Source organism: Onychomys torridus, chromosome 13 (genome assembly GCF_903995425.1).
Source record: "Onychomys torridus chromosome 13, mOncTor1.1, whole genome shotgun sequence".
NCBI classification, from domain to species: domain Eukaryota; kingdom Metazoa; phylum Chordata; class Mammalia; order Rodentia; family Cricetidae; genus Onychomys; species Onychomys torridus.
The window spans coordinates 62,569,923-62,597,644 of record NC_050455.1 but is presented as its reverse complement, the minus strand read 5'-3'; the positions used below and the strand labels follow the sequence as shown (position 1 = coordinate 62,597,644).

Genomic DNA, 27,722 nt, shown 5'->3' with positions numbered 1-27,722 from the left:
GAGAGAGCATGGGGTCTACATGCAGCTTTTTAAGGTGCGTCCGTAGTCACAAGCACCCCCTATGATGTAAGATACAAGACCCTGAGCTGTGCATGTGCAGAAGTGAGGGCAGGATCCTAACATTTTAGACTTTTTGCTTATTCTAAAAAAGTGAGTGAATAGGAATAGGGACATCATTTCTCCTAGAAAAACTGCTTCCAGCTGACTTGGTGGGCATCGGTTGGCTCGTAAGGGAGCCTTCCAAGGTAGATAGGCATCCTGGGATGGTGGGCTGTCCTGCTGCCCTGGAGCCATCCATCCCTCTTGGCTTGGCACTCTGGCCACTTTTGTGTCTGACAGGATGCTTGTAAGACAGAAAAAGCCTGAAGTACATGCGATCTGTCCAGATGGATTTAAGCTGGTTTCTGGAGCTTGGGGAAAAATTTGAACATGTTAAAAAGCAGCCATGAGAAAATTAGTGACCATTGTAGTGTTTAGTACTCTGCTTGTATTGGTTAGTGTTGATGAGAGAGACAGAGACATTGGAACATGTTTTTAATTTTTATAACCTGAGATAAGCTTTATCAGTGACAGATTATTTTAAGGCACCTGTTTCCTTTACTAGTTTAGCATCCAGGAGACACAGGTGATCAATTGTTGAGAGCATTTAACAATAATAGATGGTTGTATTAAAGTCTGATTTTGTAGAACCCAGGTACTTTTGGGTCTGGGGGTCTAAATACCTTTTAGCTGTTATAGTTTCTTATTTGATGATCCCTGGACTCCAGCTCTGTGGTGGTCCAAAGCAGCTATTAGCTGAGCAGTCAATTAGAAGAGGGTACTGGGAAGAGAAAAGCTTGTGGTGCATGAGAACTTACTTACTTACTTACTTACTTACTTATTTATTTATTTATTTTGGAATTAGGGACAAGGCAGTGATCAGGGCCATGTCTGTGTCCCTGTGCATGAGGAGGAGAAGCACTTCTGAAGGTCTGGAGTGAAGCACATGGAGGGAGCAATGAAATGAAATCTCCTACCTTAGCTGGAAAATCTTTCTCATAAAGTATCCCTAAAAGTACAATTAAATCTGGTGAGGTTGTCCTCCCTACCACGACAATAGGAAAACGAGGAGAGGTGAAACCCCCAAACTCCCAGGACTGGGTTAGTGGCTCTGGTGTCCAGAAGGAAAGAAATGGATCACTTCCATGCTGCATTCTGGGTTCCCTGCGAATGAGCCTGTGGCCAAGCCTAGAAGTCTGCTGGAGGTCTTTGCCTGTACCCCTGCCCCCTGGTGCCTGGGTGCAGTCAACTGACCAGTTGTCTTTCTAGGTAGTACTCTGGAACAAGGTTCAATTGATGGCCTGGCAGGGCATGCACTAGCCCATGTGGCCTTTTATCCCCCCACCCCCCACTTAAAACAGGGACCCAACTCTCCTTGCTAGTGTCTCCAAAAGAAAGCTTCCTTCTGATCTCCCAAACAAAAAAAAGCCACACCACTACAAATCCCTCCATACTACTTCTGGTGCATCTCTCTATCTCTTCCAGATGCCTTCTAATGCTCTGCAATTACTTTCTGTCAACTAGTTGCTAACTCAGCCACCTGACCCAAGGTTAATTTTTATTTAATTAACACAAATACAAACTCGGGGCTCACAGTGTGATTGAATATCCCCAACAGTGCTTTTGTTTTACATGCTTTATGAAACCCCCAGAGACCACCAAGGAGCCGGTTTCTGATGCAAGCACATAAGGGTCCTTTCATTGTCAGGTTTGAACCTGGGCCACTGCTTGGCAGATGGAGGGAAATGCAGCAGTGGCGGCAGGCCTGGGGTAAAGAGTTTTTATAGGGAAAAAACACAAGTCAGGAATTACATGCTTTGGCATCTCGGGATTGGGTAGAAGGGATGTGGGACAAGGTGATTTTTTTGAAACTATTGGTCTAGACTTTTTGCATAAAAACACATTTGAAACTTTTGAGTTGGACTTTTGGCTGGGAACTACAACTTGCTGAGCAGGATTATGTGGATATTTTCAAGGGCCATAAACCACAGACAGAATGTCTGTAAGAGCTTACTGCCCTGTATCTGTTCCAGTTGTCATGGAACATTCCTGAGGTCCTCCTGGAACTGAGTATAGCAGGAGTCTGTATTGCCCTCACATCTTAAAGCTGGATCTTACGGAGGCATTTTCACAACTGAGGTCCCCTCCTTTCAGATGACTCTACCTTGTGTCAAGTTGTCATAAAACTTTCCAGGACACCCTATATCTCAGGGATCTTGTTTATCAGATAACTGATGCTTCCATATTCCTCCCTAAAGGGCAATCTGCTACAGGCAAAAGGATATCTACTACCTGTAATTGTGGCAGGCCCAAAACAGCTTGACCACAAAGCTGTCATGACAGGTTTAGGGGCCCAGATACAGTTTCTGTGACAGGCTTACTGGCAGGCAACACCTATACCCAGGAAATGCCATAGGCTGACCCCATCCAGGCACCTACATCTAAGGGGAAGTACCTGGCATCCCAAACATTGCAACCATTAGATAGGGTTAGATAGGATGGACAGATGTCCCCGAATCTAATACCCACGTGTTTCCATTTTACAGATACCACTAGACAAATGTCAGCCAATCAGGGTCCTGAACCCTAAGAATCCCCTCACCCTAGCCTCTGCTATGATAAAAACCCTACCCCACCTAGGCTCAGGGCTCCCTGCTCACACTGCTACATTGGACAGACAGAGAAACCAAGCTCGGAGCTTGAAATAAAGGCTCTTTGCTTTTACATATGGGATTCAGTCTCCGTGGTGGTCTTTTGGGGGTCCCTGTGATCTGGGCATAACAATAACCTGGCTTGATTGGGTCAGGCAGAGACTCTCTCCCAGCAGGCTCTGCATGGGGACTCTGATCCACCCAAGACAGGAAAAAAAAATCTCCTAAGAGGTGGGATATGCCCCAAGCATTTAGAGACCGTATAAAACCCACGTGCTTTCCCCTGCTGGGCTGCTCTTCTCCACTCTTGTGAGCTAGCCCAGCAGTTTGGTCCCCATCAAACTTTTTTTTCTACCCAAGGAGTGGTCTTGTTTGGGAAATTCACTGCACTCCCTACAACAACCTGAAATTCCATCTCCATGGGGTCTGTGATGGTTTGAAAGAGAATGGCCTCCACAGGTTCATATATGTGAACACTTGGTCACCAGGGAGTGGCGCTACTTGAGAGTATTAGGAAGTGTGGCCTTGCTGGAAGAAGCACGTCACTAGGGGTGGGCTTCAAGTTTTCAAAAAAGCCTATTCCAAGCCCACTCTCTGCCTTCCTACCACTTGCAGATCTAGATAAAGAATTCTTAGCTACCATGTCTGCCTGTGTGTTGTCAGGCTCCCTGTTGGTTTTAAATGTGGGGCTTGTTACCTTGCGACAAAGGTCATGAGGCATGACAAAACCCAGTATCAGAGCTTTATTGTGGTGGTGGTGGTGGTGGGGACGGAAGAGAGTGACCAGTCCTGTGAAAGACACATGTAAGGAGGGGGGAGGGGGAGCAGAAGAGAGAAGAGGAGTGACCGGCTTTTTAAGGATTTCCTTGCATATGCACATGTGGGCTTAAGAAGCTAGGCCACACATGCTCAGATTGGGTGACCATGCTGTGCATGGATGATGTAAGATGTAAGGCCCCTTACTTGGCTATTGAACTGTGCATGTGCAGTCATGCAGCTGGGGGAGTGACCAGGAATTCTAACATTCCACAATTTTTGCTTATTATAAAAAAAGTAGGTGAACAGAAATAGGGATGTTGTTTCTCCCAAAAAACTACTTCCAGCTGACTTGCTGGGTGTCAGTTGACTCTTGGTAGGGAAGGAGGCTTTTGGGGTAGCCAGCTGTCCTAGGGTCATCTGCTACTTTGGGAATTATCTGGCAAGATGCTGTGCAGGTGGATTCAAGCTGGTTCTAGAGCTCACTGACCCATCCAGGTGCATTCTCTGGAGCTTAGAAAAAAAATTAAAGATACTAAGAAGCATCCATGGGAAATTTAAAATCTTGAGCTGGTGACTATATCATTGTAATGTTTTAGTATTCTGCTGTATTAGTTAGTGTTAGAGAGAGAGAGGGAGAGGGAGAAGGGGGAGAGAGAAAGAGAGGGGGGATATTTGGAATATGCTTTTGATTTTTACCCAAGATAAGCCTTATCAGAGGCAGATAATCTTAAGGCACCTGTTTCCTTTATTAGTTTAGCATCCAGGAGTCACAGGTGATCAATTGCTGAGAGCATTTAACAGGAATAGATTATTATATTAAAGTCTGTTTTTGCAGATCCCAGACACTTGTGGGTCTGAGGGTGTAAATACCTTTGGAATATTCCTGTTCCTGATTTGATAGTCCTTGGACTCCACCTCTATGGTAATCCTGTAACAATTAGCTGAGTAGTTAATTAGAACAGGGAACCAGGAAGAGAAAGCTTGTGGGGTGAGACCTCATTCTTCTGGAATTGGTGACAGGGCAGTAGATCCTGATGTCCTCTGGAACTTGAGAGAGCAGGGCCCTGTCTGTGTCCCTGTGCATGAGGAGGAGAAGCATTACTGACCAGACTGGAGTGAGGCACATGGAGGGAGCAAATGAAACAAAAGCTCCTACCTAGCTGGAAAATCTCTCCCCGTTAGGTACTCCTGAAAGCACAATTAAGTGGTGGGCTCTGATGAGGTGGGTAAGGCTGTCTCCCTGACAATAGGGAAATGAGAGGGAGAGATGGGACCCCAAAACTCCCTCAGGACTGAGTAAGTGGCTCAGTGTCCAACAGGAAGGAAATGAATCACCCCATACTGCATGCTGATTTCCATTTGAGCCCGTGGCCAGGCCTAGGAGGTCTGCTGGAGGTCTTTGTTTGATGTCCTCATGCCTCGAGGTGCATGACAAGTCAGCTGACCAGTCATCTCTCTAAGTGGCATTTTGAACAAGGCTCAATTGATGGCCTGAGGGGCAGGGCATGTACTAGCCCACATGGCCATCTCTACCACACATTTAAAACAGGGACCTGGAAGCCCTTATGCAGCTGCTTAGATAGCGTGTGCCAGCATCTGGCAATTCTGCTCATGGGTTTTCTCATCTCCCCCATGGTACCTTAAATGCCACAGCTGAAACTTCCACCTGTGGGGTTAGGGGACTCTGTTCTCCAGATGCTTAAGTTTAGCCCTGTTGTCAGGAAGCTCTAGAAAACATGAGACAGATTTTATTCTGTCTTGAATTCCCATATATATAGTTTGCTGGTATGAGGACAGCTTTAGGAAGACCCACCAGGAGGCAGGCAGTAAACTGATCTCTGGCTAAAGAGCCATCCGGATTATTATGATCCCGATGTGGATCCTGATTGTAAACTCGTTTGCATGCATCCTAGCCTGCTTCCAGACCAGTCCATGCTTCTCAGGGCAGCTGAGAATAGATGTCAATAAGAGTGAAAGTGGGAGCCAGATTTGGGCAGGAGCAGCAAGCCCAGTACAGGAGAGCAGAGCGGAGGTCAGATAAGTGGAGATTCTTTGGAGTCAGAGATTCCTCAGGTTCAGGAATGCATGTGGGCAGGAGAGAAGGACTCAGAAAAGGAGGATTTAGAGCTTAGGTAAAAGTGTGGGGATAAGGTATCTCTTTTCATTTGCCCATTCACTGGCAGAAGTTAGATAATTCCTGTGAAATATCAGGGTTCAATCAGCCATTACACAGCCATATTTACATAAAATAGGGATATTTAAGGCATTTGTCAGATGAGGGGAGGGAGCAAGAGGAGGAAGTCTTTATGTCCCATGACTGCAGCTGAGAGAAAAATAAATAAAAAATTAAAATAACAAATGGGATCCAAGACTTCCATCTGGGCACCCCTGAGAGCAGGTAATCTGTGGACCAGCATAAACTAACAGCACAAGTTATGGTACCATTGTTGGTTTTAAATATGGCACTTGTTACTGTGCAAGAAAGGTCACGAGGCATGACAAAACCCAGTAGCAGAGTTTTGTTAGGAGAAAGCAGAGCAGAAGAGAGTGACCAGGCCTGTGAAAGACACATGGTGGGGAGGGAGGGAGGAGAGACAAGAAGAGAGAGGAGGAGTCTGTGACCAGCTTTTTTTAAGGATTTCACTGCACATGTGCATGTGGGCCTAAGGAGCTACGCCACACATACTCAGATTGCGTGACCATGCTGTGCACAGATGATGTTAAGGTGTAAGGCCCCTTACTTGGCTACTGAACTGTGCATGTGCAGTCATGCAGCTGGGGGAGTGACCAGGAATTCTAACACTCCCTGCTTTGAGGATAATCGACTAAACATCTGAAACTGTAAACAAGTCCAAAAATACTTTCTTTTGTGAGAGTTGCTGTGGTCATGGTATCTTTTCACAGCAATAGAACACCAAATGAGACAGGCACTGACATCCTCTGCTGGCCTTCCCAGGCACCTGGAGTCACATGCACATACCCCACACAGAATCACACACAGACACAGAAACATACTTAAAAATTAATAAATGTAAAAAGGTTTAATTGGGTTTTGGTATAGATATCTCTGACTTTGTATAACTTAGTCCACTAGGTTAGTGGTGGCTATTCTTGGTTGTCAACTTAACTACATCTGGAACTAACTAAAATCCAAACTGGGTACACCTGTAGAGGATTTTTCTTAATTAAATCATCTGACATGGGAAGACCCACCTTTAATCTGGGCCACACTTTCTGGTTGCTGGCTATTTAAAGGGTTTCCACTGCTATCAGAGACTACTTCTTTTGGATTCCAGCATACACTGAAGACCAGCTGAGACACCCAGCCTCATGGAGTGAATACTTACTGGATTCTTAGACTTTCCATTGGTAGATAGCCATTGTTGGACTAGCTAGATCACATCTGTAAGCTATTCTAATAAATCCCCTTTTAATATGTATATATGAATTCATGGTAGTTTGTATAAGAATAGTCCCCACAGGGTCATATATTTAAATGCTTAGTCATAAAGGAGTGGTACTATTTGAGAAGGATTTGGAGGTGTGGTCTTGTGAGAATAGTGTGGCCTTGTTGGAGGGAGTGTGTCACTGTTGGTTTTTGAGATTTCAAAAGCCCATGCTAGGCCTGTGTGCCACCATGCTCTCTTTCATGATGATAATGGACTAAACATCTGAAGCTATAAGCAAGTCCCCAATTAAATGCCTTCTCTCACAAGATGCCTTGGTGTAGCACAAATCCTAATTGGTCTTAATAAAAACCCAGGGCCAGATATCAGGTAAATGCTGAAAGATCAGAGAGACAAAGGAACAAACCACAGCCACTTCTCACCTCACCAACTCCTTAGTCAAAAAAGATTGAGCTCCTGTCTCCTCCAGTCTTATATTTCTCTCTCTCCATCCAGCCATATTAATTCCTGTCTCAACCTCCCTAGTGCTGGGATTAAAGGCATGAGATCCCAAGAGTTGGGATGAAATGTTTGTGCCACCACTGCCTGGCTCTGCTTTTCTTTTAGACTAGATCAATCTTGTGTAGCCCAGGGTGGCCTTGAACTCACAGAGTTCCATCTGCCTCTGTCTTTGGAGTGCTGGGATTAAAGGTGTGTGCTACCACCACCTGGCCTCTATGGATAACTAGTGGCTTAGCTCCACATTCTGATCTTCAGGCAAGCGTTTATTTGTTAGATCACAAACAAAATATCACCACACCTTGGGCATGATATCTTTTATTTTATATGCATTGGTGTTTTGCCTGCCTCCATGTCATGTGAGGGTGTTGGATCCCCTGGAAGTAGAACTACAGACAGTTGTGAGCTTCAATGTGGATGGCTGGGAATTGAACTCAGGTCCTCTGGAAGAGCAGCCAGTGCTCTTAACCACTGAGCCATCTCTCCAGCCCCCTTGGTCATGATTTCTATTCCCAGCAACAGAATAGTCACAAAGACAGAAGTTGATGCCAGGGAGCAGGCCTGACCATGCTGCTTGTTGGCAGATTATAGACTTTGGGACTTTGAATTAGGAAATCAGTTGAACCCTTTAAGCTGGGTTTACGGAGACATCCTAGTCGGAGCATGGAAGAGAGCGATGCTACGAGAGATGTAGATTATGATGGTCTTGCTCATGAAGTTTCAGAGAGAGAGAATATTAGCAAATGGCCTGGAGACCATTCTTGTGATGTTTTGGCAAATAATGGGGCTACTTTTTGTCCTTGTCAAAACAAACAAACAAAAAAAAATCTGCCTGAGGCTAAACTGAAGAGTTTTGGATTAATGGTATTGACAGAGGAGATTTCAAGACAGTCCAGTATTGACTCTGTCACATGGTTATTATCACTCTTATGCAGTCCTATAATGAAAAGGAGCAAGAGGGACAAAGAGAAATACAAAATATCCAGTTTGAGGAGAAAAGGAGCACCAGGAAGTGCAATGGAGCTAAGTCCAGTGCTCTAGGAGATTCAAAACTTGAAGAAAAAACCTGATGCTAAATGGAATAAAGGGACTGGTGCCCTCAGAGCCATGCCCTACCCAGCTAAGCTTCCAACTTATGAAGAAAGTTAAAGAAAAATTTAAGCAGTGAAGGAAACCGTAGAAAGGAGAAAGCTGATGAAAGTGCATTTGAATGAGGGGACCAAATTCTAGCCCCAGCAAACAAAAACTTGGAAGCTTGGGCCACATGTTTCTGCCTGTAGAGTCAAGGATACAAGAAGGGGGTTGTGGAATCTCCCTCTGTGACTAAGACAAGATGCTGAGGCCAGATGTTTGTCAGGGGTGTCCCTGCAGGGAGGTCCATTGTACAAAGCTATAAAGGTGAAGCCTGGATTGTGTGGGAGACCCCACAGTGTTGGAGATGCCACAGTCACGGAATACCTGCCCCCCCCCCAAAAAAAGCTGTAGAGCAGGTGTTGAACCAGCCCAAGAAAGAGAAGTATGTTATAGTCAACAAAGCTGAAAGGAGTTGGAGATTTGAAGAGTGCTTTGATATCAGATGTATAAGTTGTCATTGCCCTGGTTTTAGGTATTGCTTTGGTCTAGTATTTCCTCATATGCACCTCTTCCTACCTTTTGAAATGGTAATCCATATTCTGTGACATTGTATGTTAGAAGTATATTATCTGTTTTTTATTTTTTTATTTCACATGGGGGGGTGTTACAGTTAGGCGATTGTTCATGTGTCTCAGACACTTTGAACTTTGGACTTTTTAAACAGTGTCAAGGCTGTTATAGACTATGGGGACTTTTGAAGTTGGACTAAATACATTTGCATTATGATATGGCCACAAGCCTATGGAGGCTGGTGTTGTGGGACTTTTGTACTCTGTGTGAAGGTGTATTGCTGTGATTGGTATAATAAAAAGCTGAACAACCAGTAGCTAAGCAGGAGGTGCAGGTGGAATTTCCAGGGAGAGAAAGGAAGAGGAGGAGGAATCTAGGCACATGGGAGACACCAGGAGAAAGAAGAGGAAATAGGAGGTGCAAGGTGGACGGAGCCAGGCAGTGGTGGCGCACGTCTTTAATCCCAGCACTCAGGAGGCAGAGGCAGGCGGATCTCTGTGAGTTTGAGGCCAGCCTGGTCTACAAAGCAAGTTCCAGGAAAGGCACAAAGCTACATAGAAAAACCCCGTCTCAAAAAAAAAAAAAAAAAAAAGAAGAAGAAGAAGAAGAAGAAGAAGAAGAAGAAGAAGAAGAAGAAGATGGAAGAAAGGTAAAGCCACTGTGAGACCAAAATGAGACCAAAAGGCCTTAATCTTAAAAATAAGGCCTAAGCTTCCTCCATTTTAGGTATAAGCCTTGAGTTACTGGAACCAGTTAACCAGTTAACCAGGAATTAGAAAAATGCAAAGTGCAGAGTCACAAGGTATTCATTAGGTAATGACTGTTTAACCACAGAATGCTCCAACCCTGGTTTCCAGGGTAACTGTTCAACCACAGAGTGTTCCAACCCTAGTCTCCATGGTGATTGCTTGACCACTGAAATGTCCCTTCCCAAGGGCAGCCAATGAGGGATGGTGACAGGCATACACCCCCCTTAGATGTAAGATTAAGCCATGATTTCCAAGAAGTTCCCAGACATGAGCCAATCAGAAATGTACATGTATGGAAATCTCCTATTATTGTAATTTTGTGGGTTTTGCCTTTAAAAGCGATGCACAATTCAGGCTGGGCACTTCCTCCAGCCTCCACTGCGTTGGATATGTTGGATGAAGTCCCTGCCTAGGCTTGTACTGCTCTTGGATATCCCGAATTAAAACTACTTTTTCATTCCGGCACACTCGTCTTTGGTGGTCTCTCTGGGGGTCGCAATCTGGGCACACCACCACGTGATGGATCAATATAAATGGGTTAATTTAAGTTATAAGAGCTAGTGAGGAACAAGCCTAAACTATAGGCTGAGCATTCATAATTAATAATATGTCTCTGTGTCCTTATTTGTGAGCTAGTGGCCAAAAGGAAAGTCCGACTATAGGCCAGTGATTGGAATGTGGTGGTTTGAATAAGAATACCCCCAGCCATATATCTGAATGCTTAGTCAAATAGTGGTACTATTTGAGAAGGATTAGGAGGTGTGGCCTTGTTGGAGTAAGTGTGTCACTGGGGGTGGGCTGCATTTGAGATTTCAAAAACCCAGGCCAGACAAGATTCATTGTATCAACTCTGTTCCTCTAGAGAACCCTGACTAATACAGGCCTCTTGAATCTTTTATTGCTGTGAAGGATTTTTATTGCTGTGAAATGGCACCATGCCCTGGGCAACTCTTATAAAGGAAAACATTTAATTGTCATGGTTCACTTTCAGTTCAGAGGTTTAGTCCTTTGTCATCATGGTGGGAAGCAAGGCAGCATGCGGCCAGACAGGGTAGCCGAGTTTCCTACATCTTAACTCACAGGCAACAGGAAGTGGTCTGACTCACTGAGCACGGCTTGAGCATATATGAGACCTTAAAGCCCACTTCCACAGTGACACAATTCCTTCAACAAGACCACACCTACTCCAACAAGGCCACACCTCTTAATAGTGCCAATCTCTTTGGGGGCATTTTCTTTTAAACCGCCACACAAGTTTTGAGAAGTTTTCTGCCATTATTTCTTCACATTGTCTGGGTTCCTTTCTCTCCATTTTTGTCCCTGTGACCAAAGACTGGAGAAAACTGTTTGTGTGGGAGCTCCACCTCGACCCCTGGCACCCTGGCATCCCTATACCCAAAGAATCTGGAATGTTCTGGTGCAAGATCCATCTCAACTCCCCTCCCCCATCTCTTTCCCTAAACCCACCCGAGAGCCCACCAGACACAGCTCCTCCCCCAGAGAGGCTCAAGACTACCCCCACAGGGCATATAAGCTGCATCCCAGAAAACAGTCATGTGGTCATTCCGGTCTCTCATCCCTGTCTCCTCTCTGAGGGGCTGGGTAATCTCCTGGGAGCACTTTACCCATTAGAACGGGCCTTTTTCTAATTTAGTCTGATTTGGATTGCTGTGTTGGTGGAGAGGCTTTATCAGGATACAAAAAAACTTATCAAAAACAACATAAATTAGAGAAGGTATTTGGGCTCAGTTTCTGAGACTTCAGTAGTCTGCCACAGGGCATCAGGGTGGCAGAGGCTGCTTACTTCCTGATAGCTTGGAAGGAGAAAGAAGGGAGGAGAGAGAGAGCAAGAGCACATGAGCTAATAGGCTCCCCACTCCATGCTGGTCCACCACACCATCCCCTGCCACCCATCCCTCCACCACCATTTATTGGATGGTTGTTTTAGATCCTTTTCTTGTTACTGTAACAAGAATAATACCTGACAGAAGCCACTTAAAGGAGAAAGGAATATCAGGAGTGGCTGGGACTCCTCACACCTCCACAGACCAGAAAGCAGAAATCATAAATCCTCAATGGCTGCCCCCAATCACCCACTTCCTCTAGTGATGCTAAAGGTGGGTTCCATACTTCCCCAAACAGTGCCGTAGTAGTTTAAGTGGTTAAACACGTGAGAACATGGGGGACATTTTTCATTCAAACCACAGTGATGTTGCTCATCCTCATCTCACCCTCTCTAAAGGGTGGGACAAAGGCTTGATGACAGACAAGTGGTTGTCTTGCAAGGATGGCAAGAACTTGGGCATTTGATGACTGTGGAGCCAGTATCCCGGCCCTGGAACACTTTCCCCCTTTTCTCAGCGGGGAAGATTAAAATTTTAAAAGGTGAAGTAGCACATTTCCTTATGTCATTTCATATATACTTTTTGGTTTCGATTGACCCTTGTCACTCTCTCCCCATCCCCACTTCAATCCTTGCCTTCTCAGTATTCCCTTTTCACTTTCATATCATAAATGTTTGCAATTTTTAATATGGTGTTTGTATTTCCCTTTATGGAGTATTTAATCCCCATAAAGGCAGACTCTTTAAGCTCACCAACCTGGCTGCTGTTTAGAATCATATGGGAGTATCTTTAAAACACGACCTGAGTGCCTTAGCTCAGAATTTCGGCAGTCACTGGTGTTTATAAAAGCTGCCCCTGATGAACTCTGCAGGAGATTCCGAGAACCGCTGTTTTTATATCAAGCTCTGGGCAGCTGGCTGCGCTGTGGTCCCAGCAGGATGATCAATGAATTCACCCTTGAGCCCCAGGGCTCAAAAGAGCAACCTTTCCACGCTGGAAGCTAGCCAATCCTGCCCCAGCACCGCCTCCGGTCCCCGCCTCCGGCCTCTCCAGGCCCCGCCTCCGGCCCCGCCTCCGTCACCTCCTTCGGGTCCCGCCTCCAGGCCCCGCCTCCAGGCCCCGCCTCCAGGCCCCGCCTCCAGGCCCCGCCTCCTGGCCCTCTAGGCCCCGCCTCTAGGCCCCGCCTCTAGGCCCCGCCTCTAGGCCCCGCCTCCAGGCCCCGCCTCCAGGCCCCGCCTCCAGGCCCCGCCTCCAGGCCCCGCCTCCAGGCCCCGCCTCTAGGCCCCGCCTCCTGGCCCCGCCTCCTGGCCCCGCCTCCTGGCCCCGCCTCCAGGCCCGGCTCAGACGCTGCGGAGTTGAGCGGAAACAGGTTCGCTAACAGAGTCTGCGCAGTTGGGGGAAACGCGCTTGTGCGCTTGCGCGCTACTGCGGCGCCAGTTCCGGCACACAGTTTGAATTTTAGTTCTGGAAGCAGATCTGATCAGCGTTTTGGCAGGTTCATTCACGCCCCAGCCGCAGCGAAGGATCTTTGCTCCCAGACTCCGCGAAGTCCCTGGCCCGGAAGCCGCCGGAGTCATCGCTTAGCAGGTGGGTGTCGCGGAGGGTCGGCTTCCCCCTTTTCAGACTTCGGTTTCCAGCCAGGCACGGCCATCCTGGATCTGGGCAAATTTTGTACTTGGTAAACTGCATTGTGCGGTTCTGCATCATGAACTTGACGATGTCGTGGCGCAGTGTCAAAAGATTGGACACCTGCTCCGATCGGCATCTCTTCACTCACCCCTGCAAGGATGTTCCGCTATGGATCTTTCGCCCCATTTTACACCCAAATGTGAGGCCTGGACTCCTACCCAGCCCAGAAGATGGTAGCTCTGGTTTAAGGTGTCTGGATATCCGGTAGAAGCCTCCAAGACATGTTGCCATTGTGTTTGTTAGACACTGAACTTTGTAGAACTGAGAGGCGGGGAATGCCCTCGAATTGTGTTTTTTCCTTTCAAAGCATGTTGTTTACGATGTTTAGATTTTGGAAGTGAACCGAAATTTGGCTTTACATAACTTTCTTTTTAAAGCTTTTCTATATGTTTTATTCAGACGCTTGAAGGATGGCATCAGATCTAGAACAGTTATGCTCTTATGTTAATGAGAAGATTGGCAATATCAAGAAAATTCTGTCAATAAGAAGTCTTGGTAAGCAAAATTGACTCACTGCTTTGGGGTGCACACAGTGTATCTTGATTATTATTCTGCCATGAATGTCTCTTAGTAAGGTTATTTTAGATTTTCAATAGTGATTTTTCAAAACACTCTAGTGTAACTGTTTTAAATAATGCAGAGGTGATGTTAAGTAATGGGTGAATATTTAACTTTATTTACTTACATTTTCCTTAGCCATAGAGCCAATAATAAGATTTGAAGGGGATGTAACATCCATGGTTCTAGAGCTAAAGGATTTACTACTCCGAAAGAGAAAAAAACCAACCAAACAGAACCAAAACCAACCAACCAAATAAACAAATAAAAACTTCAAGTGAAAAAAGATCTACTATGGGTGAAGAATCCCTTAACCAGTTCTCATCTTGTGGAGGAAGCTTATCTATCAGGGTGAAACAGCTCATTGAAAGTGAAATTGTTAAGGCATAAAGGTCAAAGAAACAGATAAGCCTTATCAAGTCTAAGATATTTTAAAAAGCGAGTTAGTTTCCTGACTTTGTCCCGGGGAGTTCAAAGCTTATTTAATAGACTGAATTCTGTCTTCTGGAAAGATTGTGGAGATTTTGCTATAGTTTGTGAGGTGGATTGGCAGTTTAAAGTTTTAATTTTCTTTGAAATACGAAACATCCCTCCTCGAAATTTGGTATTTTCAGTCCTTATTTGAGAACTCCTGATAAAGGAACCGGTTTATTTTGTGGTTCATGGTTCACATGCTATAGCAAGTTAAATCAAAAATGTCTGGGAACTCAACATAGCAAGTCCTCTCATTTTATTCTCAAGGAGACCAAGCTCAGAAGAGGCTTGCCCAAGTCACCCAGCTCTTGAGCACTCCGTGGGGTGATGGTACTCAGTCTGAACTCCTATGCATATCTTTCCACCCATATACCATTTTTATTGAAAAAATCTGGTCACACATAGCAGCACACACTCTGATCCTAACACTCGGAGGCAGAGGCAGGCACAAGTGAATCTCTGTGAGTTTGAGGCCAGCATGGTCCACTTAATGAGCTCCAGGACAGGCCTACATAGTAAAACACTGTTTTAAACAAAACAAACATACAAGAAAGAAGTTGGATTTTTAATGATTAGCTTTCTTTAGGATCTCTTTATGAGTTCTAGATTATAGTTGGATAAATATAATTTGGGGGGGGGGTCTATAAAGTTGGATTCAAACAACCCCACCAAAGTCTGGCTGGAGTAGTGAGATCTACTAGACCGATGTCATTTTGTAGTTGAGGATAATACTTTGTTTCCACAACCTGTTGAATAAAGTCTGGTAATTTCTCCCACTGTGGCTGCTATAACTTACCAGATACCTAACATCAAGTATGAACTTGCTAAGGTGATTGTATTATTATAGATCAGTAAAGAAGATTCTTAAGTATAGATGACAATTATTATTATTATTATTTTTTTTTTGAGATACCAGTGTGCAGAAGAGATACTATATCCAGCTGGTTAACTCACCTTCCTGAAATTATTCTTAGTACCAATATCAGTACCCTTTTAACATTAACTTATCAGAGCCAGGTGGCTAAACCCAGCACTTGGAAGGCAGAGGCAGGCACATCTCTGAGTTCAAGGCTAGTTCAGTCTATGTAGTGAATTACAGAGCAGCTAGGGCTATGTAGTGAGGCCCTGTCTCAAAAAAAGCAAAAACAAAGCCCCTGAAATTAATTTAGCAGTTCATTTAGTTATGAATTGTCAGGTAGCATAAGCATTGTACAGCTAGAGTACCACATGATCCTCACAGAGATGTTGTAGGTGGCATTTCACACGAGTTTTGCTAATTCCCAGATGCAATGTTAAGTTATCGTTGTCCTCTCATGTAGGAACCTTTGCAGCAACCCCCTGTAACAGGTACTGCTATCTCAGACTTCAGGCCAGGAGCTTCTGTCTATTTCCTGTGCCTCTACATAGTCCATAAATATGGTCAAAATGTTCTTCACTTTTTGTATTTCATTGTTTGGTTGTTTGAAGCACATATAAAAATTCTTTTTTTGAGATAGGGTCTCTATGTAGTCCTGGAACTCTGTAGACTAGGCTGGGCTCGAAATTCAGAGATCCTCCTGCCTCTGCCTCCTGAGTGCTGGGATTAAAGGAGTGCACATCCTACCAGGCTGGCCTTAAAACTTTTAAAGTTCCTCTTAAAACACCATTTTGTGTTTTATTTCCTTGGTGTGTATGTTTGTAGGAGTGGCTTTTCTGCTTCCACTGTGATCAAAACCAGGTTGTTAATGAGGCTTGACAGTAGCTTCCCTTACCCACTGAGCCGTCTTGCTTGTTCTAAATCCCTTCTGTTTGTAGGGAAGACGGAACTTCAGGTTATCCAATGCCTTTCCAATCTGATTTAGAGAGGTGCTAGGTGGTACAAGAAGTGTAAACACCCTGTCTTGTCTTTGTTTCTTCCAGGTTCCCGGTTCCCAGTCTGTATTTGTGTTGGTGTTGTTGTTTCTATTTCTGGTTATGGTTTTGAGTAATGGGGATGGTGTAAATGTGAATTCCAAGCTTATATTACAAACTCCCAAAGAGAGCCTCCCCTGTCTTCAGCCCCGCCCCTCTATACAAACGCACTTGAAGCGCAGTCTCAACCTGAGTTTATCTCCCTAGTACTTGAAGTTTTTCAGGTTACACTTTAACAGTGTGTCCTCTGAAGCACGGTAACAGCCTCACTTGAGATTTTTCCTTTCTAGCATCCTGTGGTTTGAGGGCTCAAAGTCATTGGCTCTTTGCCACAGTGAAGTCAAGGGTAGGCAGTCATTGAGACCGAAAACCTCCTCTCTGGCCTTTTTCCACATGTAATTGGATTGTTCTCACCTCTGCTCATACACTCTACTTGGTGTCTGTGTGTCCCACCTCATGTCAGCCCAGGAAGAATGACCTCTTCCTCTTGAATGCTTCTATACAGGTGTTTATCATTTCCAGATGTTTTGTTACATTGAGAAGATTTGCCAGAAAGCAGCAGGAAGCACTTTGTACTTGTCTGTCTCCTCCTTCTCTTCCTTACTCCTTTGAAATGAAAGTTAGGCCAGGCCTGGTGGCATACACTTATAGTCCTGCACTGGAGAAGCTGAGGGCGAAGGATTTAAGAAGCTGAGGTCAGCCTGGGCTACTGCATAGCAAGACTCTGTCCTACATTAACAACAAACAAGACAGATGAAGTTTAAAGTTACCTATGGAGACAGGTCTCAGAGTGAAGAACTCGTCCTTTCTCACCCTAGTGGTTTTCTAAGGCATAGCTGTCGGTCCAAGTTTACATGGGACTTCTATGTTTCGGTTTGATAAATACTTTGTTTTCCATTTTCTCTTTCTTTATAACAGGCCAAGCACCTGCCTTGAAGACCACCTTAAGTAAAATAGGAGATGAGATCATTACAGTAAATGAACTCCTAAATAAGTTTGAATTGGAAATTCTGTATCAAGAACAAACCAACAAATCACTTAAGGTAGTGCTTCCCTAACTTTTAAACAGAAGACAGTAAACACAGACTCCCTAATCACCAGGTCATTTCTAAGGATCCTTTATGTTTGTGATGTTCTTGGCTTTGTAAATTAGTCTATAAATAGTTTTGTTCTCAGTAGAAAGGTCAGAATGCCAACTGTTTATGCTAATGGTTTCTAAGGAATTTTTGTCGGCAGGTTTAATATAAACAAATGGTGTCCTGGGGGAATGCTGAAACACCTGCCTTGAGTGGATGTAGGGCCTTACCTTGGTCTCCCTTGGTACTCTCTGCCACGCTGGAAAAGCCATTTCACCCTGGAGGGCTCAGGATCCTCATTTAAAGAATAGTGGAGGACTGTTTCTCAGCGGCTTTCTGTTTCTTCATTTCTATAAAACATCAGGATGACTCATTAGAGAAAAGCTTGAACTTCACTCTCGTGCACTTGTTGTTCTAAATAAGACTTCTTGATTATCGTCAGTCAATGAGAGCGGTGTGTACATTCCTAATGAGGAAAACAGTCTGCAACAATGAGGTTGAGAAGGTAGCCTCGCCTCCAGGCTCCCCGTCAGCCTGCACTCTTCATGGTTTGAGAAGACTTTTCAGCTCTAGACATGGGCATACTTAATCTAATCCCCAGTCAAAAGTAAAACATGGTCGTGAGCGTAATTGAGTTCTTGAAAAGAAAGATGTCATAGACTCAAAATGGAAAACAGTATAGGTCTATGAGTTTCTACCTGTCCAGGAACATGCAGAATTACATGAGAGGCCAGACTGTGTTCATCCGAGACATGAAGTCTGTTCACATGATTGACAGTCAGGTGTCAAGAACCCCAAAGTATAGAATATTTTCTGAATTGAAATTTACATGAGTTCATTGCCCCAAGTTCTAGTAGACATGGAACTTGTACACATAGACAAACACTGTACACATCCCACACACACACACTATATATATATATGCACACACACATACACACACACACACACACACACACACACACACACACACACACTCACTCACCGAGACACTCAACCAAACAAAAACCCTAAACTTAAAACCAGAAACCTATGACTGCCTCCCTAGGTTGACCTTGATGGCTCTGGTGCTTTTTCCTAGGCAGCACTGGGAACATTGCTAACTCAACAGAGCAGTGTGCTAGATTGGAAAATGTCAATATTTCATCTGTTTCTTAGTTGCTTCCCAAGGTTAAAGTGTCTGGGAAAGACTTAAACTTCAACCAAATCTCATGATTATAATGTGATTGATTATCGTGCTTGTTCTCTGAAAAACAAAAAGAAAATCCAATGGAGGAAGGTATCATCTAGAAGCAGCTCTAGAAGTTATAGGTCTCCCCTCTCCTGCCCCCCACTTTGTGTGTGTGTTGATGATCAGACCCAGGGCCTTGTACTTGGTAGGCAAGTGTTCCACCATGGAGCTACACCCCAGCCTTAAGTTCTCCATATTATTTTGTTGTTGATTTGAGCTCGCCTTTGGTGCTTTCCCAGTACATTCTGTATTCTCAGCACTTCCAAGGATGGTGAGTGTCGCTCACAGTCAATCCTGACTGTGTATACACATCACCCATGCAGAGGAGGAAGTCCTACTCACAAGCATTTTTGACACTTAGGAGCTCTGTGCATCTCTGGAAGACGATTTTAAAGATGTGGAGCATCTCAAAGAACACATTCCTTCCTATTTGCCTCAAGTGACAGCGACCCAGAGCTTGTAAGTATATTTCTGAGTCTTGCTGTCAAGAGTTATTTGTGGAAACAAATACCTCAGTCATTTTCTGTCGCATGCTTGGATTTTTTTTTTTTTGCCAGTGTTCATTCAGTTTCTTGTCTCTTGCAATAGAACCATACTTCGCCTGTCTCGTTCAAGTTTCCTCATTCTGCACCTCTGAGGAAAATGGCCCCTTTCCCCGGGCAAGGCTCCCCTGTATGCTCTTTCTCTTGTCCTTAGACTTTCAGGCTTTGGCCAGAACATTCTTTGCTGTGGGAATAGGGTGGTTAGTAGCTTCATTGTCTCTTTCCACCATATACCAGTCTCATGCCTCCTGGCCAGATGGACAGTGAAGGTCTCTGGACCTCAGCCAGATTTTAACCTCTGTGTAGCATCTCCATCGACCCTTGGGAACCAGGGAAACCTCTGCCTTAGGGTAAGCTAAGCTCAGTGAACCCTGAAAAACAACTGGAGAAGCCATCAGCTTTCCACTTGCCAGTTTCCCAGAGGCCCTCATGCCTGGCCTGCCGCTGCCGCCACTGCCGCTGCTCTTGTAAAAATGATGGCTTGAAGGTTGCAGGGAGATGAGTTCTTCCTCGGCTCCATGTCTGTGTTCCTCGCTCACCCACTTTGTTTCCAGGTGCTGTGTCCATGCTGCCCTGCATTCCTCAGATGTGGCCGCTCCTGTCCCGCTCGCTTCCATAAACGATAGTTCTCGTGTGCTTCCCTGACTCCAGTCGTTGATGCTCTGAAATGTGCACTTCTTGTCTTGATGTCTAGTTATGCTGTTCTTGGGACCTGCTGGAAATCTGGGAGGAGCTGTTTTCTCTCCAACTTCGCAGGCTGAACTCAGTGGTTCCTTTGTTAGCTTTTTTTTTGCCTAGGCAAGACTGCCCTGTCTTCACTGTTTCTTGTTCTCTCTTCGCTACCAGCTGTCCAATGTGTCTCTCAGGTTTTGTGTTTGTTCTTCTTCCTTGTTCCCATTGCCTGACTCTGAGTAAGATCTATCATTTTTTTTTGTCTTTATAATATGACTCTCTGTGTTGTGCCCCCAATCTCTCCAGTCCTAACACCAAAATTGTGTTTCTAAAAGATGCTTTCAGTAGGCACAAACATTCCATGGCTAACTTAATTTTTGAAGTGTATCATATGTATAGAAAAGTGATTATTTTTAGTAGTGTATGTAAAAATCGAGACTAGTCAGTATCCATGTTTGTACAAGCTAAACTTAGAACATATTACCAGTACCCTAAGACACTTCTGATACAGATGATTCCTCTGCTGTAGAGGTAATGGCTATTCTGGTCTTGAGAATGCTTAGGATTTCTCTGTAAGAAGAGAAGACTGCCAGGGAAAATCACGCATGGATATTTGGGGAAAAGCGGCCTCATGGTTATTATTCAGGAATATAGAGTGGGCACTGGCTATCCGAGGAACGTGGCCAGCAGAACAGAATGGCTGTAGCCCAGCTTCCACTATCCAGGTCAGGTCAAAGCAGTTTTGAATAGGTTGAAGATATTTTCAGTGGATACAGTGAGCTGGGCATGCAGGAGTGAGTTTTCAGGCACATTCTTAGCACATGATCAGGAAGAGAAAATTAAGAATCAGGTACAGGGGAGAGTCAGCCAGTTTAATGATGGAGGTCCTGTTAGCGTTAACAAAAGGATGGCACCATCGCTATTTGTTTTTATTGTAATTCCTACGTAACTTGACTTCACAGGCAAGCTAGTATTTCAGATTTTATTGACAGTCCACAGCAGCCAGTCACGTTTGCTGCAGCCTGGGTCTGGCCGCCTGTTGTTGTCTTTCTGGGGAAGTCCTTTGCTTGTTTCTGTGTTGGATCTACAGATTTCCGATCTGGTATCTTTCTTGGAACATTTCAGCCATTGTGAGTGCAGATGTCTCTTCTGTCTTGGCAGTTAACCTCAAAGCCACAACCCGTTTCTAGACTCTATTTGCCAGAATAGATAGTGACTAATAGTAACAACTAACAGAATGCACTAGGACAGATGAACATGGCTGATGTTTCCAGGTTCAGACTAGGGAAATGAAGAAGAGAGCTAGCTGTTTGGAGTTGAGTTCAGCTCTACACATGTTGACTTTGAGAAGCAAATATGAATTATTGGTGAAGGTGTGTAGTGTATATTCTGTGCGTGACATGTTTTGGGTATATAAATGAAAATAGTCATACTCTGAAGATTTAGTAACTTAAATTTTCAAAATTTCTCTTGCAATTTAGGTCTTCATAACCAAGGGGTAGGGCTAGAAAGAAAAGGTTGGCTATAAAATGATTAAACTAGGATATGTCACCAATTTATAGTCCCCCCCCAGCTTGAAAAAAAAAAATCTGGTGTGCTGCTTAATTCTAACAATTGCCTGTGTTCATCTCTACTCTGTAGGGTTAACCAGTCGGATCTGGATCCTAAAGAACCGGTTGAAGCTGAGGAGCCTGTACAGGCAAAGAAGCCTCCCAAAGAACAGAAAGTTATTAAGGAAATGCACTTTATAACTACTGATGAATTCAATGGTGTTCCTGCGTAAGTACTGAGCATAAATTCTAATGTTCAGCACTACTAATCAACATACATGATTGTTTAAGTCGTAACACTTGATTGCATGAATTGTAATGAGCGATGTTGAAGTAAAAAGGCCAGGAAATGTTTGTGACAGGATCTCACTGTGTAGCCCAGGCTGGCTTTGAACTCACAGAGATCCGCCCCTCTCTCTTCCTAAGCACTGAGATTAGAGTCGCAAGCCACCACAGCCTTTCACTGTGTCACTCTGTGCTTTGGGGCCGCCTGCCCCTTTCCTTGCAGGAAGTCCAGCATTTTAGATACATTCACTCACTATGTGCAGGAAGTCTATCACCAAGGGAAGGGAGAGATGTAATTACAGTATAATCGAAAGGAAAAGTTGGTGTGATGATTTAAAGAATAACTACATACTTTGGGACACTTGGCCCTCAACAGGATGTCAGTCAAATCCCTCTCCTCAGGGCTCAGGGAGCCCTACAGAAGAGGAGGTAGAAAGAGTATAAGAGTCAGGGGTAGACATCAAAGAATCAAGGCCCTCTACACCAACATGATCAAAGCGCATTTGAACTCACAGACTGAGGCAGCATGCACAGGGCCTGCATGGGCTTGCACCAGGTCCTCTGTATGTTTATTATCCAGTTTCGTGTTTTTATGGGATTCATTCCTGAGTGTGTGAATGAGTAGGTCTCTGATTCTTGTGCCTTCTCTTGGGCTCTTTTCCTTCTGTTTATCCAGTTCCAATGTGCTAAGTTTTTGTTTTACCTTATTTTATTTTATTATTTAAAAAAGTAGTAGAAGTAAATATTTAAATATATAATAAAGAAAATATAAAAAGATTATAAAATATAAAAAATAAAATGTAAAAAAGAATAACTATACTTTTTTTTTTAAAAAAACAGGTACATGAAATCCCGCTTAACATATTGTCAAATTAATGATGTTATTAAAGAAATTAATAAGGCAGTAATTAGTAAATACAAGATTATGCATCATCCAAAAGCATCTATGAATTCTGCGAAGAGAAATCTCTACCAAAGGTTTATTAATGAAGAAACAAAGGATACAAAAGGTAAAGTGATGTAATCTATATGGACCTGTCAGTTGTTGGGAGGATAGCAAACTGTGAACTCTAGGAAATGATGCATCTGGAGAGCTAATTATCTGCAATTGTGTTAACACTTCACTGCATGCTCACCTGCTTAGTCCTCAAAGCACCCTTGTCCCATTTTTCAGACTGGACAAAGAGCTCTCAGCTCATCCAAGGTCTTCTAGTTAGGAGCTGCTGTGGGCGCCTCTCTGTTTGCCATTTCCACAGAATGTCTCTGGAGAAGTGAGCTGTTAAGGCATACCAACACTGCTCATGACAACAGAGCTACCCTGAAGAAGTGCAGCAACGATGTCATGTAGCCTCATTTGACAGAACATTATTTTAGCAGGAATACCATGTCCCACTGTGTTTTATATTTGGATAGGGACAGTAAGAAGGACTCAGCCATTCACAAGGTGATGCCATAAAAACTTCTGTGAGAATTGCGCTTGTGAAAGTTAGACCCTGGTGTTTCTCTTTTCAGGTCGTTACTTCATAGTGGAAGCTGACATAAAGGAATTCACAGCTTTGAAAGCTGACAAGAGGTTGTATGTGATCTTGAACATCCTGCGGCATTGCCAGAGACTGTCAGAGGTTCGAGGGGGAGGACTCACCCGATATGTCCTAACCTGAGGCTTTTGCAGGCTTGAAACTGACTGGCAGGATGGATATAGGGTGTAGAGGATAGTCTTGAAATTTCATATGTAACGTTTGTAGCTTCTGCATTTCTTGGTCTTGTTCCTTACAGAAATAAAACTTTGTTTGGATAAAGCATGTGTATCTTCAAAATGTACTGCCTTTAGGAACATTCCATGGATGAAGCTGGAGCTCAGAGTAAGCAAATAAGCCAAAGTCAGAACAACAGATGATCTCATATGTGTAACCTAGATTGAAATGAGCTATGTGTATAAGTGCAGACCATGAGATGGTGAAGGGTAAGGGAGAAGCAGAAGATAATGAGATGTTGTAATGGGAAAGCAGAAAGGAGGATTATCTGGAAACCAGCCCAGGGGTGGGCATTAGCGAGCACAGGGAAGGGTGGGGTATAATGACACACAATGTCTGAGAATGTAGTAATGGGATTCATTCCTTTGTATGGTAACTTAAAAATTAATTAAAAAAAAAAATCACTGCCTTGTAGCAGATAGTCAACACTGCCATTCCAGCCTCTGTATGAGCTGTGCAGTGAAAAGCACATTAGTTTGGTTAAGTAAACAGTACTGTAGATGTCATGAGCATAGATTTGATGTTGAGGGAGATGAGGGTACCCAAGCCCTCTGAGGTATAAAATTTGATTACTGAGTTTCCATGTGCCCTTAGGGAACAGCTTGCCTAAAATGCATTCAATGTAAGCCAGCCTATCTGCTTCAACCTGTAATGAAGTATGTTGAGATGCTGTAATGTTTTTGTATAATAAATATGTAGTACATCTTCACTTCTGGTTCTTTGTTCAGCGTTTCTAAAACCCTTGTAGTATCCTACGTGATAGGATGCATCTGTATTGACCCCAGCTCCTGACTGTAGTTCTCAAGTGCCTTTGAATTCCCTCTGATCAGAGCATCTCTTGTTCTGATTACAGTGAGCTGATTCTTGGATGGTTTCTAGGTGGGAACTGGTTACCAGAAACACAAAGCCGGGACTAGAAAGTTGCAATTTTGAGCTGATCTCCACTCCCGGGGTGGGCGTGGGGAATTGGGGCTGGAGGTTAACTACTGATCATGCCGATGGGCTGTGTCTGTGCTGCATCCTTTGCCTGTGAAGTTTGGAGAGCTTCCTCGTTGGAAAACACATTGATGTGCCAGAGACCTTTGAGGCCACCTCTTCATTCAGCTGCTAGTTTTCTTAAAGCCAAATCCAGTGCTTTCCTGCATTTCTTAAGTTGTCCTAGCAAAATTACCAAACCCCTAACAGTGGGGGTTATATTAGAGTTCTCTAGAAGAACAGATTCAATGCTATGAAAATACATACATGAATTTATTAAGTTAGTTTTAGAGTAGCAAGAACGGCTAAACCCCACAGAATCTGTGAACCCAGTAATTACTTACTTCTTGAGGCTAGATGCCTCAATAATCCAAGTAGAGGGCAGCAATGGGTAGTTACTTCGTCCACAAGGTAGAGGGCCTCAGAAGTCAGTCTTGCCGAGAACCACTGGTCCCCAGTCCAAGATGATAGCTTGGAAATGCAGGCGAAGAATCAGCAGCAGCAACAGGACAAATCACTTGGTGGCAAGAAGGAAGGCCAGCCTAGCAGGAGGCAAGATGGTCTTCCTGCTGACAGCCCCTCTAGATCTGGGCTGCCAGCAGAAGGTGCAGAATACAGTCAGGGTGGGCCTTCCCACATCAGTCAGGGCAATGGGACAGTTCTAAAGTGGATTCTAATTTGTGACAAGTTGCTATTAAAGGTAACCATGATAGGTTATAGGACTTTGATTTGTAGCCAACTAGGATGCAAGTGTGCGTAGTCTGGGGACCCACTAGTGGTGATGCGATCTGAAGTCGGGAGTAGTCAGTCTTGTGGGACTTAGACCTTAACCAGGGGGCTACACTAACTCTAGGTAGTGTTAGCATTGAACTGTGGAGTGCCTAGCTGCTATCCATATTCCTGGAGAGATGATACCTGTTGGGGGAAAAGCCCTGCACATTTGGGATCAATATGTGGCTGTATAATAGAAAGAAACAGCTTTTCCTAGTGTGATGGAAATAATAACGTGTGAAGAAGTTGAAAAGGGTCAGGAGAAAATGGTAATTGGATTCTAAGAACTTGTCATGTTCCTCTTCTGCACCTGGGGAGGCTGTCTGGTCTATTAATAGCTGTGCCATCTGCTTGCCAGGCTCATCCCTGCAGTAGAGAAAAAATGTGTACCATTACTGTGATGGCCACAGAGTGGATTATAGGTTCTGCATATTCATTATTAACCATCTTTATTCAAATGCACGCATGTTTTTATTTTTCATTTTTGTAATTCTAGAGGTCAAGCCCAGGGCCTTACACATGAGAAGCAAGCACTCTGCCAATTGCAAGAAACCCTCGAGCCATTTATTTATTTTTATATTTATTTGACCAATTATGTCCATTTAGGTATGCAGTTGATAAAGTATAAAGAACATAATGAAGGCATTGATTTTAAAACCACCAATCTTGACTGTTGTGGGATATTTTGATCATACTTTGGTACTCCTGAGGCTGCCACTAAAGCTAAATCTTGAATTGGGGGCGGAGCCAGTGACTAGCTGACTGGAATTGCCCATAGAGAAGCCAGCAATTTGGATAGAAAAGATGCACAGGATGGAAAGGGTGGGGACTTGAGTTTGGCGCTTCCTTTTGGTTCTGGGACTAAGGGAAAGACATGTCTCTTGCAGTGTCTTCTGCCAAAAGGCAAGGTCAACTAGTTGCTACTCAACCTCTTTGAGCTAGCAGGTTTTCAACCCAGCCTTTGACTCCTGAGTCTTCTTGGTTACATAGAATAATAGATACTTCACTTAAGCCTACTACATATTCTGGCTGTGGCAGAGCCAGGACTACAGACCACAGACAATAATTAAGATATCAGTAGATTCCTGCGCAGCTGCTAAGACGACAGGAAAATATCACTTAACCTTCATTTTCTTTTTTTCTTTTAAGATTTATTTATTTACTATGTATACAGAAGAGGGCACCAGATCTCATTACAGATAGTTGTGAGCCACCATGTGGTTGCTGGGAATTGAACTCAGGACCTCTGGAAGAGCAGTCAGTGCTCTTAACCTCTGAGCCATCTCTCCAGCCCCCACCTTCATTTTCAAGCAAAGCAACAGACTACTTACTCATGTTTTGTAAATGGCATCTTTAATTTTAAGAGACATTTTCATCCTGGCTCTGCCCTCGGGTCCATCTCTCACCCTTTTTGCTATCTGTCTACTCATGGCATTCTGTAAACTTTTCTTGAGGAGCTGTGCACAGTCTCTTCACCCCATAGGGCACCAAAAACAGACCAGAGGAACCATTCCATCCAAGTCGAGCTTGGTGAACCAATGGCTTTATCGGGCTTTGTCTTGGGAGCATGGGAGACTGCAGGAGAGCCGCATCACTTACAAGGTCCAGTGTAGCCTGAGTGCCAGCCTCCTGGAGGCTGCAGTCCCTCCTTCTGTGACCTTCCATCTCTTGTGTACCCTAGCACCTCCCAATACCATGTGCAACTGGGGCCGGGGCTAGGAGGGGTAAGTGGCAGCAATCTTAGGTGAGGGTCTGGTGACCCTGCCCCCTTGTCTATGAGGGAATGGCATCTGCCCTGATCTTGTGAGGGCCTTGCACAGTAATCACAGCTGTGTTGATTAAGGTGATAACAGCTGTATCACGGCTGGAGAGGCGAGTTCTACAACACATAGGAATGCATCCCTGTATGCTTGTTCGGCAGCAGCCTGCAGAGCCTGGGGCCTGATTTACTCACCTTACCCCACCGCCTGTAACATGGGTGATGGGCATCGGGAACTTCCCAGTTAGGAGATATTAGTATTTGTGTGTCTAAAAAGCAAGTAGGGAGGCACACAGAGTTTGAGCGGAGGGGCTGACAGGATGGCTCAGTGGGTAAAGGTGCTTTCTGACAAGCCTGAACGGGAAGCAGTCACAAAGTGGAAAGAGGGAACTGACTCTCACACGTTGTCCTCTGGCTCCACACACATGCTCAGCCACACGTATGTACACACACAGTAATGAATGTGTTTTTTAAAAATTATCTTAAGTTGATTTGAGCCAACGTGAGGATGACCTCCTGGGGAGACATGTATTATATTTACCTAAAACAAGTGCTGTGAGATGGCATCCAGGGGGCCTGTTTTTATTGAAAAAAAAAAAGGAAGGGAGCTGCAGTAAGTGGTTATCACAGCTCTGTTAGTGCACATGGTGAGCACGGGTCATTGACACATTGACAGGTCACCGTTCTTGTGATGATCAGGTAAGGGCTTTTCCCAGGGTTATCTGCATGGAGTCAGAATCGGCATACTAGAAGAGGATAATGGAAGTAGTTGCTGTCATGCCTGGTTTGTGTGTCAACTTGACACACGCTAGAGTCATCAGAGGAAGGAGCCTCAGTTGAGGACAGGCCTCGATGAGATCCAGCTGTAAGGCATTTTCTCATTTAGTGATTGATGGGGGAGGGCC

At 44.3% G+C, this 27,722-nt stretch overlaps 1 protein-coding gene across 1 annotated transcript; it reads left to right on the top strand.

Annotated features, from left to right (window-relative positions):
* The first annotated feature begins 12,999 nt into the window (after positions 1-12,999).
* On the top strand, positions 13,000-23,978 carry Ska1 (spindle and kinetochore associated complex subunit 1). The gene is made up of 7 exons (XM_036205002.1): positions 13,000-13,178; positions 13,680-13,775; positions 17,121-17,245; positions 18,871-18,968; positions 21,365-21,502; positions 22,399-22,568; positions 23,071-23,978. The coding sequence occupies exons 2-7, from the start codon at positions 13,691-13,693 to the stop codon at positions 23,217-23,219; spliced, it is 765 nt and encodes a 254-aa protein (XP_036060895.1). The 5' UTR covers positions 13,000-13,178; positions 13,680-13,690; the 3' UTR covers positions 23,220-23,978.
* The last annotated feature ends 3,744 nt before the right edge of the window (positions 23,979-27,722 follow it).

Coding starts and splice junctions, on each gene's coding strand:
- Ska1 (XM_036205002.1), top strand. CDS start 13,691: ATGGCATCAGATCTAGAACAGTTATGCTCTTATGTTAATGAGAAGATT. Junction 17,246..18,870: donor AAACCAACAAATCACTTAAG/GTAGTGCTTCCC, acceptor TTTGACACTTAG/GAGCTCTGTGCATCTCTGGA. Junction 21,503..22,398: donor GAATTCAATGGTGTTCCTGC/GTAAGTACTGAG, acceptor TTAAAAAAACAG/GTACATGAAATCCCGCTTAA.